Source organism: Cervus canadensis, chromosome 28 (assembly GCF_019320065.1).
Source record: "Cervus canadensis isolate Bull #8, Minnesota chromosome 28, ASM1932006v1, whole genome shotgun sequence".
NCBI lineage: Eukaryota > Metazoa > Chordata > Mammalia > Artiodactyla > Cervidae > Cervus > Cervus canadensis.
This window is the reverse complement of record NC_057413.1, coordinates 27,149,145-27,168,841: the sequence shown is the minus strand read 5'-3', so window position 1 is coordinate 27,168,841 and position 19,697 is coordinate 27,149,145. Positions and strand designations below refer to the sequence as shown.

At 44.8% G+C, this 19,697-nt stretch overlaps 1 protein-coding gene across 1 annotated transcript; it reads right to left on the bottom strand.

Annotated features, from left to right (window-relative positions):
- Positions 1-450: 450 nt before the first annotated feature.
- Positions 451-18,851, bottom strand: IL17F (interleukin 17F). Its single transcript, XM_043449494.1, has 4 exons — positions 18,711-18,851; positions 7,637-7,807; positions 2,629-2,834; positions 451-1,545 (listed from the first exon to the last, which is right to left on the bottom strand). Exons 1-4 carry the CDS (start codon positions 18,849-18,851, stop codon positions 1,281-1,283), a joined length of 783 nt encoding a protein of 260 aa, XP_043305429.1. The 3' UTR covers positions 451-1,280.
- Positions 18,852-19,697: the final 846 nt, after the last annotated feature.

Genomic DNA, 19,697 nt, shown 5'->3' with positions numbered 1-19,697 from the left:
TCGTGTCTGCGGTGGCTTTCACAGTGGCCAATGGATGTTCACTTTGTAAAATAATACAGCCAGGAAGATGGAGCAGTAAAGAGTTATCAGGGAATGTGAGCTCTGTTTGCACCATTTTTCCTTAACTTTCCTGGTAATCCCCAAGAATCACTAATAATAGAGTAACTCTCCAAGGCATGGCAAAACAGAGAGAAGACTGATAGTTGCCAAGGGCAGAGGATGGGGGGAATGGGCAGATTTTGGGTGAAGGAAACATACTTTCAGTTATGAGATGAATAAGTTCTGAGGATTGAGTGTACTGCCTGATGACTGTACTTATTAATAACAATATTGTATTCTTGAAATTTGCTGAGAAAGTGCATCTTAAATGTTCCCACTACACCCACAAAAAAAAAAAAAATACCTAGGTGAAGGGATGGAAAAGGGATGGAAATGTTATCAAACTTTATTGTGGTAGTACTCATCTCTCCATACATACACGTATCAAATCATTACACTGTACAACTGAAATTTACACCAGGTTACTTATCAGTTAAGTCTCAATTAAGCTAGGGGGAAAAAAACTAATATTACCAAAATCATTCACAAATAATAATAGTAATTCTGACACTAGCACTCTGATGAAACATCAAAAATAAATGACAGCTATATAGAATTTCATAATCTTCAGGTTCACAAGGTTTGTGAATACAAGCTAAGACAGAACACAAAGATCTCAAGTGTCTTTCAACCATTAACAGTTTATTATATTAGCCCCTGATATATTAATTTTTCTCCCAGAATTTTATATAGTCAGTACATCATAAATACCTGGAGAGTTTCCTTACAAGTATAAATATCAGACCAACCTCATCTGTATTTAGCAATTTTAATAAACATGTGCTAGACCCTTAGCCCCACCCTTGCCACCCACCCCAGCCTACACAGCCCCTCCCACACTCTCTTACATTGTGGTTACATATCTGTTGCACTTTGTGACCCAGAAGTCAGTTTTGCAAGCAGAGCCCCCACCCACTGACTGTATGACCAGGAGATGGTCATCATAGCACATAAGCAGAATGGGACCTGCATTCTCCTCCATCTATTTTTAGGGGGTTGGGACATTGGAACATCTCAGGACAACATAAAGATTCTGACGCCCCAGAAAATGACTCTATCTAACACAAAGCCTGGAGGATCCATGCAGATATTACGAAGAGACCTGGGAAGTGGAGGGAGATGGGAACCACGCTGGACTCACGACAGAGTGCTGGCTAAGCAGGGGCGTTTCTACAGCTTCTTCAGCTGAGCTGATCTGCCACCTTCGAGTCACCCACGTGGCGGACCACGGGGGTGACGCAGGTGCAGCCCACAGTCACCAGCACCTTTTCCAGCCGGAACAAGCCAGGACAGCCCTGTGGCTCCCTCCGGAGGACCAGGAGCTCCTGCTGGATGGGGACGGAGTTCAGGGACCAGTCTTCCTCCCCCTGGGCGTTGATGCAGCCAGTGTGTCTGCACTGGGCCTCCGCGATCTCTGAGGGGAACCGGTTGGGGTCCCGGGTGATGCTGTAGGAAGAAGCGGGGACAAGTAGATGGTGAGATCAGGCAGGAAAGATGCACAAAGGATGGGGACCCCGCGGCACTGGACGCCCACCTGCAGGAAGGCGATGCAGGGCAACACGGGGCTGCAGCGCAGGCGCAGAACACACAGCCTGGACTCATGCCGGCCCCTGGCGGGGTGCTTAACTCCCTAAGTCTATGTTTCCTCAACTATAAAACATTGGCATCCATAAATGTTAGATTTTTCAGTTCCTTTTTTTTTTTTACATTTTTATTATGAGAGCCATCTTTCATCCTTTGATTAGAGATTGAACATCACTAGGAGGTCCCCCAATATACAGTCTCCAAAGCCTGCTGCTTGGGAAAGAAAACCAAAGCCCTGGGGGGTTGTGAATACAATGCCTTCTTTCAATTTCTCCCTCCATGCCAGGAGGCATAAAGGCCAATCCAGCCTACTAGCCACAGTACATACTCCCTTTCCAAGGAAAGGAAATACATGCCGGCAGCCCCAGAAACACTTCTAATAGTCCCCAGACTCTGTTTTCATACTTATATTTAGAGCATCTAAATGAAAGTTTGGTACTCCAAGAATCTCTGTGTAAGACAAAATCCCAAGTCTGTATCCTGAACATCCCCACCTAGCATCTTCCTTCCCCAGCTGGCCTTTCTCCTCCACTCTGCCCTCTCCACTCCTTGAAGATGGAAATCCAATCTGAGTGGCTTTCTCTGAACTGACTTTTCTGGTCCCCCCCTTATCCCCACACAGAGACCATTATGTGGGCTGCTTTAAAGAGCCCTCTCTTCCAACACACAAAAAAGTTTCTCAGTTCCAAACCCAGGGCTGCATGAAGCAGAAAAAGGCAAAGCATCAGGAGAGATTGGAGGCAAAACAGGCTTTTGAGCACATAGGAGGACTTAGCCCAAAGTAGCAAGAAAAGGGGAGCTCCCAGGAAAAGTGGGATTTCTGCTTTTAAGAGTCAATGTAAGGACTGTTATTTTTTCTGTATTTTTGAACTTCTTTACTGTATGGTTAGAATAAATTAACATATTTTCCCAAAGAACGTGGAGATCAGTCTCCTTGGCACGTACTTGTAATCCCAGGGGGAGATGGAGCGGTTCTGCAAATTGTATGAGAGGAGACCTCCCTGGCTCTGCCTGCGGATGCGGATGTCAACCCTCACAGTGTGGTCTTCCAGAGGAGGGCAGAGGCCAGGATCCCCAGATTTGGGGGGTTTCCGAGCTTCCCCCTCCCCTAGGAGGGTGAGTCCCAATGTCAACAGCAGCAGGGACTTGACCTGGAAGTAGATAAGAATGAGGTTGGTTAGGGACTCTATGGTCACTTGCTGACAAGAGACAGGTCATGCTTCAGCTGAACTCAGCATCCCTGGGACAGGATCAGGGCTCCTCTCTGAACTTCAGATCGTCTCCTGGCAATGGGAGCAGTCAGACATGAAGATTCCAGGGTACCAACCTGAGAACTAAACTCTTTAGCCTGGTGAACGCACCCTCCACAGTTTGAGAGCTTTTGAACAGGGAGACGCGAGGATATCAGGATCTGAGACTGGGTTTAAATCCTGACCTGGTTCTCTCACTGAGCCTCTGCTTTCTCTTCTTTCCAGCCAGAGCGTAACACTTGCTTTATAATAATATTTACAAGATTAAATAAAATGTTCTTTGTAATGCAGTTATAATAAAATATAGAGCCTTAAGAAATGATAGCTCTTCATTTCCAACCTCACATCCATAAATCCTCTGCAAAACCCTTTGTCCCAACCATTGTTGTCCCCACAGCCCCAGCCATCTAAATTTCCCCCTTCCATCAAGGACCCACTCAGAAGTGGTCTCCTCCAGAACTGTCCCAAAAGTAGTTCAATTAGAAGTATGTTAATTGCCCTCAAATGATAAAGCTTTTACCATCTAGCACTCAAGCAGCTCTTCTTTGTTGTCTGGACATCTAGTATTTATGCTCATACACATCTTCACCTATTAAACGGTAAGTTCCTACAGGAGAATATGTCATGGAACAGGTGTTTCAAAATACCTTCTGGATGAATGAAAGATCTAGTAGACGAATGAATGAGCAAAACAAATCATTTAAATTACCAACATAGTTAAGCTCAACGCATTAAGAAAAACACCATGCAAAACCAAATATAGCAGAGTTCCTATGATCCATGCCGACTGAAGGAAGCAGGGGCATTAAGGACATATAACAGAGAAATAAACACACATCTCTTTAGCTCCAGAACATTTATTTTTTATACTTACTTTCAAACATTGGTTTATCTGGCATTACAGGAATGCACAAAGAAAGCACTTTGTGAAAATCTAACTAAAATCAAAGAGCTAAAAATTTCTCCAACTTCCCTTTGTCAGAACCCCATGGTGACCACCGACCCTCACTGGGGATGGACAAGGCTCATCAATGACTCTCAACATAATGAAAGTGAATTGCTTTCATCCTCGGGGCTCCATGTTGGTCAGATTCACACCTTCCGTGAGTCAGGGTTGGGAAGGTGCCTAAATGTGTTGGTTTAAATTGCCTTCAATTTTTATCTTTTGCAGATGCTGGAGGCAAGAAATGATAAGAGTAAACCAAAAGGTCATGATGCCAAGTGCTGTACTAACTTAACTGATACTAAAAAAACCTGTAAAGCGAGATTGACCCAGATAAGCCCGAATGGGCCTAATTTGCCTCCAGATAATCAGCAGATGTCTACTTTCATCTCCCATAATCATTCATTCATTCAACAACTGTTTCTTGTCTCTGGAGTGTGATGATAAAGGACATGAGCTCTGGAATCAGAAGTCCTGGGTCCACAGCCTAGTTCCAGGACTCTCACTAGCTGCAACTCAGTTTCCTCCACCAGAAAATGTGGCGATTAAATGACAGGATCCATAGAAAGCAAGAAGAGCAGGGTTGGGATGTGGAGAGTATTCAGTACAGGAGCTACTGTTAGTTGACCTTTCCCTAAAGATGGGAAAGATATGGAATTTGCCCTCCCGTACCTTCTGTTTACACAAAGCACGATGATCCCGTATTGCAGGACCTCAGTTCCCCAACCAGGGACTCAACCAGAGGTCATGGCAGTGAAAGCCTGGAATCCTAACCACTAGGCCACCAGGAAGCACTGTGAAGTTTTAAAAAGTAAAAGGAAACCTGCTTGGACAAGAGGGTCCTTAGCTTTCCGAGCATCACTTCCTTAAATTTCTTAAGGAAATCCCTCTTTTGTGTCTCCTCTTTCATTTTTTTGTGTCGTATTCACTGACTCATTTCCAATTTTCATTATTGACGCTTTAGAGTAAGTGTACCTTGGCGTTACCAGGTTTATCAATGATTACCAAATATAATAATGAATTATAATTCTAATAAGTCATTATTACATTTGCGTGTATCTTTAGAGTATTATAGAAAACACTTTTACATCTCCGTAATCTCTAGATTCTCACACCTACCTTGAAGGATAGGTAGAGCTCATATTAGTTACCCCAATAAGGTAGGTGAAGAAGCTCTGTCTGATGCTCTCCAGCCTGCTAGTGCCAGCCTGAGGACTCGAACGAGGTGTCTGTGGTCAGTGCTGCCACAGCCCCTGAAGCTCCTTACTGTTGTCATCAACACAGTCACCCACAGTGTTTCATCTCAGCTTTGTCTCACTAGAGGAGCCAGGCATTTTAAGCCATGTGACAGCCATGTCAGAACTGCATCAGTGTCATAGGTCATGTAGCTTTTTATCAGAAATCAGATGAAATCTGCAAATCACTCTAGTGTGCTGCATGAAGCTGTTGATCTGAAACTGTAGATTTCAGTGGTTATGAAACACAGACCAGGGGCTGGATAAAATTCGTGCTGGTTCTTAAGAATGATACACAGAAGCGCACTTCTCTGAGAGGCTCAGATTATTTTAGTCCCAGATTCTTCTGTGCTGGCTTTCCTGGGGGCTCAGTGGTAAAGAATCCACCTGTCAGTACAGGAGATGCGGCTTCTGTTCCTGGGTGGGGAAGATCCCCTGGAGAAGGAAATGGCAACCCACTCCAGTATTCTTGCCTGGAAAACTCCATGGACAGAGGAGCCAGCAGGCTACAGTTAATAGGGTAGCAAAACAGTCGGAAAACAATTCTTCCATGCCATCTATGAGGCAGGCAAATGGACATCACGCCTTCTCTGTCTCATAGGAAACAGAGGTAAGAGAAAGTGCCAACGGAAGGTGGGCAGTGTCAGGACACCGACATGCTCAGCTTAACCCTGTACTTACTCTACTGTGAACTCCCCTAGGAGAATATCTGAACACTTGTCTCTTGAACTCACCTGTGATTCGTGCTCACCCCCACGTAGAGATGTGCTCCAGAACCCAGCCAGCTCCTAGTCCGTGAGATTTGCCTCACCTCTCTATTGAGGATGTCCCGTGTGCCTGTGCCTCCAATTTCTAATACTATTCTAAGGTCCTTTGCCCTGTCATATTTCTTGCTGACAGTCCAACAGATTTCCTCAGAGAAACCAGAAATAGACATGGCTTTAGAACTCAAAACTATCCAAAAATTTGTTTAAACACAATGGCTTTAAGTTCAGAAATCTTGCTTCTAAACCAGTCAAGGGCAGAATGTTGTACTTGAAGTCATAAACCTAGATTCATGTCCCTTTTCTTGGGCATACGGCATCTGATGATGTTAAATCACTTAAATTCATTGAACTGTTGTTAATCTGTACAATGGAGAAAGCAGTCCCAATTCGCTTCATTAGGTTGGTGGGAGATTCAGAGGTAAAAATAATCACATAATTAGTATTAGTATTTAATACTCTAATTTGAAAAGACACATACCCCCTAATGTTTATAGGGGCACTGTTTCCAATAGCTGAAATACGGAAGCAATCTCAGTGTCCATCGACAGACAAATGGAAAAAGGAGATGTGATGCATATATACAAGGACTATTACACAGCCATAAAAAAAGAATGAAATAATGCCATTTGCAGCAATATGGATGAACCTAGAGATTATCACACTAAGTGAAGTAAGCCAGAAAGAGAAAGATAAATGTATGATATTCCTTGTATGTGTAATCTAAAATATGATACAAATGAGCTTATTTACAAAACAGAAACAGACTTGCAGACATATAGAACAAACAGATGGTTACCAAAGGGGAAGAGGGGTGGGGGGAAAGATAAATTAGGAGTTTCTGATTAATATATGTACACTATTACATATAAAATAGATAATCAGCAAAGACCTACTGTTAGCACATGAAACTGTATTCAATATCTTATAATAAACCATAATGGAAATGATGATCTATTTATGCTGTTATACATAACTGAATCACTTTGCTGTATACCAGAAGCTAATACAACATTGCAAATCAATTTTACTTCTATTTGAAAAAAAAAAAACTCACTGAATTCTTTCTCTGTCCTTATTGTTCATTATATTAAGTGGCCAAGTTAACCAGAAGCTATGCCTGCAGAGATCTGCTACTTCAGAGTATAGGTTTTATCATTCTCAGTGATATCAATTAATCCTCCATGAGGAAGATGAGAGGATAATAAGTCACAGAGGAATAACAAGGCACAGAGAGCTTAGGTAACTTATCCCATATCCCACATTTAGTAAATGGTGAAACCAGGTCCCTCCCCCAGGAACTGTCCAAGTGCATCGCTAGGTGGTTTCACTCCCTGCATCCAGAGGCACTCCTTGTCTGCCAGTCATCTTGGGAGAATCATCACCCCTCTCAGGGCCCCAGCTTCCTTGGTTAAAATAAATCTATATAGATCCTAAAAGGCTGGCTAAGCTTCCCCAGGAGATAGGGCCAACTTAATTCTATAAGCAAAGACCATGTCCAGTTGGTGATGCCAAGAATTTCACAAACTAATGCCAACCATGCCAAAGCCACTGGTAAAGAGCTATGGTTTTCACCCCACTATAACTTCTGGCTACTTTTTTCTTTTTCTCCAGCAGACCAGGGTCAGTATTAAAGTCAGCTCTGTGTTTTAAAGAAATGAAACCCCAAAAGACCCCAATCCAGCCTCATTCCTTATAAATCTGCTCTCCTGAAATCCTAGGGCTGACTGCACCCGCACAGGGGTGATGCTGACCACTCACCACGGCCGTGTCACACGGGACAGGCATTGTCACTTTGCTCCGGCCGCTTGCGTTGTGCAGGAAACTCCTTCTGAGCCCGTGTCGCCTTGTGTGTGCCAATGTGGCGTCAGCGAGAGTACCTGTCAGTTTTATAGCAATCTCTGTCCTTGTTTCAAGTGACCTGCTTACTGCCTAAGTTGTGGTTGCCCCAGAGAAATTGATGAATGTAGTGTTTTTTTGTTTTTTCCTATTCCACTTCCTGAAGGGGAGTCGAAGGGGGATGACGAAGAAAGGACCAAATCTTCCTCTCCTCTGCCCCACCCCCACACTCACTGCCCTCAGTTCAGTTCAGTTCATCGCCCTCACACTGTAGCAAATCTCTTAACTGATGTACTATGGAGATGAACCAAATGACAAACGGCTGTCATGGGTTTTCATGTTCTTCCCCAAAATGGCTAAGAACCTAGTCACACACCTTCTGTTCTACTTTCCAGTCATGCAATGTGAACCGTGATTTAAGTGGACGAGTCATCCTTCGAGGAGATGCAGTATCAGACTATCTTTAGCTCCACTTTATGAATGGAAAAACAAAACCAACGAAATGAGTGGCATCAGTGAGAGAGTCAGAGTTGATATCCCCAGGCAGTTAGTTTCATGGTTTCCCTGAAGTAATTCTGTTTTAACCCCATGGTTAGACTCTTACTGGTGTTTAATAGACCGATAATCATTATTCACAGGACATAAAAACAACCGTTACCTTGGCTCTCTCTGACTGAACATGATTTTATTTTTTTTTAACCAAAATGGATTAGCAAGTAGAGCCTTTAAGTCTCTGATGTGTTATTTTAGATGACCTGCAAAAAATTAATTTAGTTCAGTACTGGTCAACATTTATTAAGAACATGCTGTATGCTGGGCAATATAGCCTAGGAATACACAGACATTTCTGAAATAGCAATAACTTACTTTTTTAAATGTCCATTCGACTTAGTCACTCAGTCATGTTTGACTTTTTGTGACCCTTTGGACTGTAGCCCAGTCCATTTATAGTATAAGCCCTTCTTATACTATAAATCATGGACTAACACTGGGGACACGTGATGAATATATGATGAACACACAGCTGATTATAGTGGAAGTTTTTCACTAACTGGCTCTGTACCACCCATGACCCAAGCTATTACCAACTTTTAAGTTTCAGTAATTCACCTGAAGCTGTCATTCAACACAGCCGACTGAAGGAAAGCTACAAATAGCCTGGAGTTAAAACTCCCCTCCAGGCCCTCCCCACCATTCTATACAGAATAAAGACCTTTCTCCCCCAAGAAAGGAATGGACATTAAGATTGTTACGTTCAGCTCCCAGCCAATCCCAGTTTCCGGCCAGTCTCAGGAATTCCTTACCCCAGTTGTTGAAAGCTAACTAATCAAAAATAATCATGAGGAAAAACAGACCCCCTCAAAATGATACATCTCCACACATACATGTTTTCTATATATAAACCTCTCTTCTTGACTTAGCGCCGCAGTCCAATAATCTGACTGCTGCCCCTTCTCACCTCATTCAAGGTGATCTGTTCCTGTAAAGTGTCCGTCTCATGTTTTTGTTTTTTTTTTCTCGAACCTCACCTTCTCTAACTCCCTTACCTTACATTTTTTGGTGCTGAAACCCGGGGGTTGAGGTTTCCTCTCGTTCTCCACGGACGGCTCTTCTGAGCGTGGAAGCCTGCCAAGCTCACTTTCCTGCCCAGGCTTTCAAGACCTCCTCGAGAGGACGCCCTGTGCCTGCTGTGAGTGGTACAAGCCCTGTGTTAGGGCTTTATGGGTTTTTCACGTACCCCGAGGAATACTGGCCTCCTTCTCTCTCTTCCTCTTTTCTCTACACTCTCTTTTTCACGAGACCGACCAACTCCAGGACAGAGGCCTTTTACCATTCGACCTCCTTCCATCCACCGTGAATTCTCGCCTGACCCAGTAGCCCAGGTAAGCTCAGACAGTACTCTAGGGCGCCAGAGATGATCGTCCTTTCCAGGTTCCCTGGGAACCCTCCGGCCTAAAGGCCCTCTGGGGAGGGACTTGGGGGATGCCCCTCCCTCCTTCAGAGTCTCTCTCTCCCTTTTCCTGGTCGAAGGATTAGGTGACGACCTTTTCTCTCGACTGAACAGTCGCTAGCCATTTGCTATGGGGTCAAGCCAATCCATCCCACAGGATTCTCCCTTGGCTTGCATAAAATGAAACCGCAAACCGCTGCTCTTGACCAATCTCAAGGTTCATAAACTGGAGTCACTTTGTACTCACATTTGGCCTCAATACAAATTGGATAACCAAAACTACCGGCCTGAGTTTGGGACTTTCAGATCTCACTAACTTCCTTGAATGGAATGGCGAATGGTCAGAGGTCCCCAAATTCAAGCCTTCTGGGACCTTAGAAGCCGTCCTTCTCTCTGCAAGGACTGTTCTACCTATCAAATCCTTCTCTGTTCTCTCTCCCCCTCCATTACAAAATAATCCAAATCTAAAGCCCCTAAAAGGCCCCCTAAACCCTCAGCCCCCGATTGCAACCCGGCAGATGAGCCTCCTCCCTACAGCCCCAGAGATGAGGCTTCCGGAGGCAAGACCCCAACCTCTAGTCCTTCCTCCTCCAAATCGGGAAGTGATGACCCCAAAACCTCAAAAGAGATTTCCAACCCCCTCCATCAACCAGGACCCAAAGCAAACATGTGTTTCCTCTCAAGGAGGTAGCGGGACCGGAGGTCCCTACACGGGTTCATGTGCCTTTCTCAACTTCTGATATGAGCCAGATTGAAGAAAAATTGGGATCTTTTTCAGCAAATCCTACGAGATATAGGAAGGAATTTCTCCGCCTTACACAAGCATATCATTTAACCTGGAAGGATCTACATTATAAATGCCACTTTAACCCCTGATGAAAAGGAACGGATATGGCAGGCAGCCCGAGTTCATACTGATCAGCTCCATAACCAAGATAGGGTTCATCCATCCAGTGGCTGATGACGCAGTTCCTTTAACTGAGCCGCGGTGGACACATCAAACCGGTAATGCTGGCCTCTGGTACCTACATCATATGATCACCTGTTTACTAGAAGGAATGCTAAAAAGCTCTCATATTCATGTTAACTATGATAGGATTAGGGAAATGACCCAAGAAAAGGATGAAAATGCTGCCCTTTTTCTTTCACGGCTTACTGAGGCAGTCCAGAAACGCACAAACCTCCATATTTCCACCCCCGCCAGACTCCTATACCTACATGTCCAGTTCATAAGTCAGTCAGCCCCCGATATTCAGTTAGAAAAGGGCCCTGAGGGAGGGGCGATCGGGACGGGGAACACATGTAAATCCTTGGCTGATTCATGTCAATGTATGGCAAAAATCACTACAATATTGTAAAGTAATTAGCCTCCAACTAACAAAAATAAATGAAAAAAAAAAAAAAAGAAAAAGGCCCTGAAACCCCTCAGCGAGATCTCCTAGAAATAGCCTTTAAAGTTTTCAGTAATAGAACTGCCATATGACCCAGCAATCCCACTTCTGGACATACACACCAAGGAAACCAGATCTGAAAGAGACACATGTACCCCAATGTTCATTGCAACACTGTTTATAATAGCCAGGACATGGAAGCAACCTAGATGCCCATCAGCAGACAAATGGATAAGAAAGCTGTGGTACATATACACAATGGAATATTACTCAGCCATTAAAAATAATTCATTTGAATCAATTCTAATGAGATGGATGAAACTGGAGCCCATTATACAGAGTGAAGTAAGCCAGAAAGATAAAGACCAATACAGTATACTAACACATACATATGGTATTTAAAAAGATGGTAACGATAACCCTATATGCAAAACAGAAAAAGAGACACAGATGTACAGAACAGACTTTTGGACTCTGTGGGAGAAGGCAAGGGTGGGATGTTCTGAGAGAACAGCATTGAAACAAGTATACTATCAAGGGTGAAACAGATCACCAACCCAGGTTGGATGCATGAGACAAGTGCTCAGGGCTGGTGCACTGGGAAGACCCAGAGGGATGGGATGGAGAGGGAGGCGGGAAGGGGGATCGTGATGGGGAACACATGTAAATCCATGGCTGATTCATATCAATGTATGGCAAAAATCACTACAATATTGTAAAGTAATTAGCCTCCAACTAATAAAAATAAATGGAAAAAATAAAAAATAAAGTTTTCAGTGATAGGGAGGAAGAAGCAAAAAAGGAAAAAGAAAAGGAAAGAAAGGCCAAATATGCTCTATTCTCTGCAGCTTTCCAAGAAAAAATATTCAACCCTTCTGGCCCATCAACCTCGACCCACCCCTATGGGACCTAACTCTTCAGGCCCATGTTTCATATGTAACCAAATGGGACACTGGGCTAAGTCCTGCCCAAACCCCCAGCCACCCACCAAACCCTGGCCCCACCTGCAAACAGTGGGGCCACTGGAAAATGGATTGCCCTCAGACGCTACCCACCAAATCTCAGGGTCCACCCCAGGCCCAACAACAATGGGTCAGGGGCCAGTCTCTGGGGGGCCCCAGCACCCCAGACCATGGCTCCTCAGATGAGATGGGAATTGACTCAATTGTGCCTGAGTTATTCCAGTGATGGAGCCCAAACTTCAGACCCCAAGTCCGTCCCATACAGACGGACTCGAAGCTTCAGGTAATTGGCACAGTGGCCAAACACAAAGTCTCATTCCTAAAAGACACTGGAGTGGCCTTTTCACTTTTAACCTCCTTTAAGGGCTCTCTCCAGCCTTCAGAAGTGGCCATCGAAGGGGTCTCAGGCATCGCTTTTTATCCCCAAATAACCCTTCCTCTCCTTTGTTCCTTTGGCAAAACAACACTAACACATTCTTTTATAGTAGTTCCTCAATGCCCAGTGGCACTGATGGGACGTGATCTTCTGGCTAAGCTACAAATTTCTATAAACCTCCCATTCTTAGATCCCATATCAATTCTTTACATCCAAATGGCACCTGAACCCGTGGCCAGCCCTCACTCCCAAAACCTGCCCCTTGATCTTCCCCCGATAGATCCTCGGGTTTGGGACACAAAAGCCCCATCAGTAGCTCGACACCATTCCCCCATACAGGTGTTTCTTAACAATCCCTCTCAGGTCATAACTCAAACTCAGTACACCCTGACCACAGAATCCCATCAAGGACTTAAACCAGTAGTCTCCTGACTGCTCAAAGCTGGCCTTTTGCAGCCTATCTGTTCTCCTCATAATACTCCTATACTGGCAGTCAAAAAGGGACCCCACTCTTGGCGTCTAGTTCAAGATCTTCGCAAGATCAATGAGGCCATAATACCCGTACACTCCGTGGTCACTCACCCCTACACCCTTCTCTCGTATAGTCCCCCTGGCATACTCTACTTCACAGATTTAGACCTCAAAGATGCTTTCTTTATTATACCTCTACACCACTCTTCACAGCCCCTATTTGCCTTCACCTGGACGGACCCAGACACATATCAATCTCGACTATTAACTTGGACTGTGTTACCACAAGGGTTTAGAGATAGCCCTCATTTTTTTGTCAAGCCCTCCAAAGAGACCTGCAAACTTTAGACTTAGGCTCTACTACCTCACTCCAATATGTAGACGATTTCTTGTTATGTGGTTCCTCTCGCCGTAACTGCCTAGTCCTCGCTATGACAGTATTAAATGCCCTAGGCAACTGGGGCTACAGAGTCTCACTCTCCAAAGCACAAATTGCTTCCAACACTCAGTTACATGGGACTGCTTCACAGTCCCACATCCAAAAGAATTACAGCTCAGAGACTTCGAACCCTGACACAGACCCCCAGGCCCCAAACCAAGAGGGAACTTCTTTCTCTATTAGGTCTATTAAACTTCTTCCAAATATGGGTCCAAAATTTTGCCCTCCATGCAAAACCTCTCCACCAAGCTACTCAAGGAAACTTAGATGAACCCTTATTGGCCCCCACCTCTCTCCACACCCCAATACGAACTCTTATCAAACATTTACTACAGGCCCCTTCTCTTTACTTGCCTGATTACACCAAGCCTTTTTTCCTTTTTGTGCATTCTCAACGAGGACATGCCTTAGGGATTCTTTGCCAGAAACAGGGGGATATATGGGGACCCCTAGCTTACTTTTCCAAACAACTCTATCTCGTCATTCTCAGATGGTCACCTTGTCTCCAGGCCTTAGCTGCAATCACCTCTTAATACCTGAAGCCCAAAACTAACCTGAAATACTCCTCTAAATGTATGTTCTCATTCCTTCAAAGATTTGCTCTCTCATCGGTTTCCTTTGCTCTCTCATTGCTTTCCTTTCTCTGCCCCCTGCTCAACTACAGAACCTCCACACACACCTCCTCGACACATCCCTTTCTTTTATGTCCTGTAAACCTCTTAATCCTGGCTAATTTACTCCCTACATCAGATCCAGAAGCAGAACACCTAGCTTTATGACTGTGTTCAGATCTTAGATATGACACTTAATCCCTTTGAACATATAACCGATCAGCCCCTTACTGACCCCACAGTCCCATCCTGGTTCATAGACAGTAATGCCCAGAAACAAGCCCCATTTGGGGCTGGATACACTATAGTCCAGGGACAACCTGACAATTTTATTCCCCCTCGCCTCATCAAGTCAGCCACACTCCCAGCTCACACATCCTCACAGCAGGCTGAACTGATAGCTCTTACACAAGCCTTGACCCTAGCCAAAGACCAAAAGGTAAACATTTACACTGATTCCAAGTATGTCTATAACATATTACATTCTAATATTATAATCTGGAGTGAGAGGGGATTCCTAACTCAAAAGGGCACAACTATTCTCAATGCTTCTTTTATTTCTGAACTCCTCCATGCGGCTCAGCTCCCAAAACAAGTTGCTGTGATACATTACCGGGGACATCAGCGGCATAGCCCTATCTCCTTTTATAATAACATAGCAGATCATGAAGCAAAGCGGCAGGCCGCCTCTGTCAGTTCTGTCTTTACTGTATCCCAGATTGATGAGCCTGACATCCACATGTTATTTTCATATTCACATTCCCTTTTCTACCCCTCTGCAAAAGTACTTAAGACTTTCCTTCAGAACTTTATTGAGTTAAGTAAGGACAATGTGACTCATTTAAATAATCTGACCCAAGCTTATAGCACTTATCAGTGGACAAATCCTAATTCTAACATTTGCCCCGCTCCTTTCCCCACCCACTAAATTCACGGGCATCTTCCTGCACAAGACTGGCAGGTAGATTTCACCCACATGCCACCCATCAAAAGGGTTAAATTCCTCCTAGTCTTCATAGATACATTTTCTGGATGGACTGAAGCTTTCCTGACTACTAACAAAGGAGCCCCTACTGTGGCTCGCCTTATTCTTACTGAAATCCTCCCCAGGTTTGGAATGCCTTCCTCCCTCCAGTCTGACAACGGGGGCCAAGTTCACATCCCAAATCACCCAAAATATTGCAAGAGCCCTTCAAATTCCTTGGAAGTTTCATATTTCTTACCAACCCCGGTCCTCTGGTAAGGCTGAGAGAGCCAACCGAGTCCTAAAAGAAACTCTGATCAAGTTAACAATTGAACTTCATCAAGATTGGACTAAACTAAACTCCTCCCTTTAGCCCTCTTAAAGGTCCGGGCCTTACCAAAAAAACCTCTAAATAGCAGTCCGTTCGAGGCCATGTATGGGAGGCCCATAGTACCTTTAGGACTCCCCCACTTCCATGACGGTCCCAAACTGCCATCCCATCTTCCTTTTCCCTTGCTTGCCAAGATATGAGATGCCCTTTGGCAACATGTGGATAACCTACTCCCTCGACCACATCCCAATCTCCCATACCCATCCCTCCAAATAGGAAACAAAGTCTATATGACAGTTCAGTCCCACTCAGATCTAACCCCAAAATGGCAAGGACCCTACACGGTAATTCTGCTGACCCCTACTGCTGCAAAATTAAAAGAAATCACCACTTGGGAGCATGTTACTTGACTAAAAAAGGTTATGCAGCCCAATGATAAGAATGCTTACCGTATTAATTCTTACCAAGTTTCTCACACAGGCCTTACAACTCTAAAGTTCTCACAGCTTCCACCGATCCCAACTGATAATGGATGAGCCTATCAGTTCATTTGTATCACAGCTACAATTATTTCTGGAACAATTCCTGGCATATGTCTGGGTTGCGAGTCCTCAAGGATCCACGTTTGAACACGTAGAAGATTACATCTTCACCCCATGGCTGCAGGGAACCTTTTATAACTTTTATCCTTTTGAAATCCAATTCTTCATAGTAGTCTATCTTATATTCGCTTCCCCAAATGTTGGTTAACATCTTCTTCTTATCTTCTTTCCTCTGACCCAAGAACGCTTTCAAAACCCTAACCTTAGCTAACTATTCTGGATCCTTAATTTAACCCATACTCTTCTCAATACTTCTAACTCACAATTGGCTAGAGACTGCCGGACATGTCTATCCATAACTCCTCTGGGAGATTCAGCCCTCCCCACATCCATCTTTGACGGGACCACAGGTATCATATCTGTACACCGCTCATACCATGGGGAGCCTTTATTCATCTCATATCTTAAATATCTTCACACTGATAATCAAATCTGGAATTCAGACAAACTCTTAGACTCTTTACTCACTGACCTTCCCTCCTACAATGGCAAACCTCCAACAGGAGGCCCTATCACCCAGAGAGTAACACTATTACAACCAGCTTCTTTTTGCATATCTAGAAACTCCCAAAACAGCTCATATGACCAACCCACGGGCATAATCCCTAAACCCATGTGTAACCATATCTCCACTTTACTCTTTGCCACTGGAAAGGCTATATATAACGTTTCTGGTCCTACAGGACACTCTTTTACCTTTACAGGATGGTTCCCCTCAGCATATTCCTCCACTTCTCCCATCATTGGAGCCACCATACCAGGGTCCCTGACCATTCTTGAACGAACACTCAAACCACCCCCCCACCTCCCCGCGCCCGACTCCTGTTGGCCATCCACTTCAGCTGTTGTATTGTGACACCTGGTCTGTTTTTCTTACGTGGGGCGTCTACATACCTCTGTTTACCTACTAATTGGACTGGAACCTGCACCCTGGTATACCCCAGTCCAAACATTTTTATAACTCCCAATGATCAACCCCTACCTATTCCTCTCATTCATAAGTGAATGAAACCAGCCATTCATTTCATTCCCCTTTTAGGGGGACTAGGGATAGCGGCTGGAACTGGAGCAGGAATTGCCGGCCTAACCACCTCCATCTGAAACCACAGGCACTATCTAAAGACCTATCAGACAGCCTCCAGGAAATAGCCCAAGGTCTAATAACTATCTAAAATCAACTCGATTCCTTGGCAGCTGTAGCGTTACAAAAGAGAAGGAGATTAGATCTACTAACTGCAGAAAAAGGAGGTTTGTGCCTTTTTCTGGACAAAACCTGCTGCTTCTATGCCGACCAGTCGGGTATTGTCCAGGAAGCTGCAAAATACCTTACAGATCGAGCCTCTCGAATCCGCCAGAGATTAAGCAACTCCTGGCAGTCATGGTTGATGCATTAGAACTGGATGCCTTGGGTTTTGCCCCTTCTCGGACCATTCTTATTCATTATCCTCCTATTCACATTTGGACCTTGTTTGTTTAATCTTTTCCAGGGATTCCTCCAGGACCGAATCCGAGCCATTTCTCGAGATCAAGTCAAGACTGTCCTTCTGCTCGAGACCCTGGCAGCTAGAATAGAAAATCAACACTATGGGCCTTAGACTTCCTTCCACCCAGACCACAAACCCCCGACCCTCATTTACCAGCATGAAGAAGCCCTGAACATTGACAACGCCCATCTCTCTTTCTCTTTTATATATTCTTAAGGGTCTGGAATGGTGAAAGCTACACGGCTCAAAATAGCCTGGAGTTAAAACTCCCCTCCAGGTTCTCCCCACCATTCTATACAGAATAAAGAACTTTCTCCCCCGAAGAAAGATTGATTACGTTCAGCTCCCAGCCGATCCCAGCCTCTGGCCAGTCTCAGGAATTCCTTACCCCAGTTGTTGAAAGCTAACTAATCAAAAATAATCATGAGGAAAAACAGACCCCCTCGAAATGATGCATCTCCACACATACATGTTTTATATATATACCTACTCTCTCTTCTTGACTTAGCGCCTCAGCCCACTTCTGACTGCTGCCCCTTCTCGCCTCATTCAAGGTGATCTGTTCCTGTAAAGTGCCGGTCTCATTTTTTTTTTTTTTCCCTCGAACCTCACCTTCTCTAACTCCCTTACCTTATACCAACAGCTAGAATACTGTCGGTATACCAGGAGCCTGAAAAAAGAGACAGCAGAAAACTCCGTAGTTGTATGAATGAGTTACACCAAGCCTCCATGTGTAAAATATTATAGCTGCTCAAACATCCAAGTTAGTAAGGTTTTTGTTTGCCCTCCCGCCTTCTGTGTTACAGGTAATAGACTCTGCTGGAAGAATCTCTACCTGAATGAGTTTAAAATCTAGTCTTGAAAAGAAAGCAAACACACGTATGTTAACCAGTAAGATAACAACATGGAATTAATTGTTGGGGATGTTGATAGTTAAACGTACACATTTAATTTTACTAAATGTACCCTCAAGAGATTTCATCTTTACTCAAGAATGGGGAGTCTAGAGATCCAAGATGGTAAAGGAATAGGTAGACATGGAGTACATCTCTCTCCGCAGATATATCAGGCATACACCTCCAGATACAGAACATCTTGCAAAACACCAGCTGAGAGTGAGCGGGAGTCCTGACTATGGGAAAGGAATATATAGAACCACGCAAATCTCGGTTGGACAAAGGAAGGAGGGGGAGAAAGAGGAGAGTGAGTAGGAATGGATCTGCACATGGAGGGGTGAGGGAACTGAAGCAGGGGTCAGATCCCCACATCGGGGCAACTGTTTGGGACAGAGGTGAAGCATTTGAAGCTGTTGGAGAGTGAATCAGCTTATCTGTGAGCGTCTGAATAGAATGACAATCACACAGACAATCCTATTTTAGTTTGATCCCTGGGTTGGGAAGATCCCCATACGTACCCCAGGCAGGGATGCAAGTGCCCTAGAAAGCGCAGCAGCTGGGAGATGGAGCATAGAGATTGGAGAGCAATCCCAGGGCGAGGTCGGCTCTTCACTGCGGCTGCTGGAGGGAACCTGAAGGAGGAGATCGCAGTGGGACATGCTTGCGAAGGAAAGCCAGGCAAAGTGAAGGCAGGAGGATACTGCTGAATCATACGCAGTGGGTGGAGCCATCCCTATATCCTCGATCTCCCAACACGTCAGCACTTAACACCTGAAAGACCCCAGAGAGGGCTCTTTAAGTACCTGATGTCCTGAACCAGCCAGGGTGGCCCTTTAAATGCCTGACACGCCAAGAAATGGAGAAGGACCCCAACCTATGTACTGCACTTAGTCGCTCAGTCGTGTCCAACTCTTTGCGACCCCGTGGGCTGTAGCCCACCAGGCTCCTCTGTGCATGGGGATTCTCCGGGCAAGAATACTGGAATGGGTTGCCATGCCCTCCTCCAGGGGATCCTCCCAACCCAGGGATCAAACTCAGGTCTCCCGCATTGAAGGCAGATTCTTTACTATCTGAGCCACCAGGGAAGCCCAGGAAAGTCCAGTTTCCACAGTGGTTATCACATTCGCCTAACACATGAAAGTTTCCTGGTTCAAAACTGGGTAGAAACATGAGTGCTCCTCTCACTTCTGAGTCTTCAGGGCTTCCCAGGTGGCTCAGTGGTCAAGAATCTGCCTGCCAAGGCAGGAGATGTAGGAGACATGGGTTTAAACCCTGGGTCGGGAAGATCCCACAGAGGAGGAAATAGCTCCCCACCCCGGTATTCTTGCCTGGAAAATCCCAAGGGCAGACGAGCCTGAAGGGTTACAGTCCATAGGGTTGCAAAGAGTTGGACATGACTGAGTGACTGAGCGACTGAGCACCTCTTATTCAGGACCCCAACCAGAGGATCCTGTAAGTGCCTGACTTGCTGAGAAACAGAGAAGGACCCCAAACAGGGGTCCTGT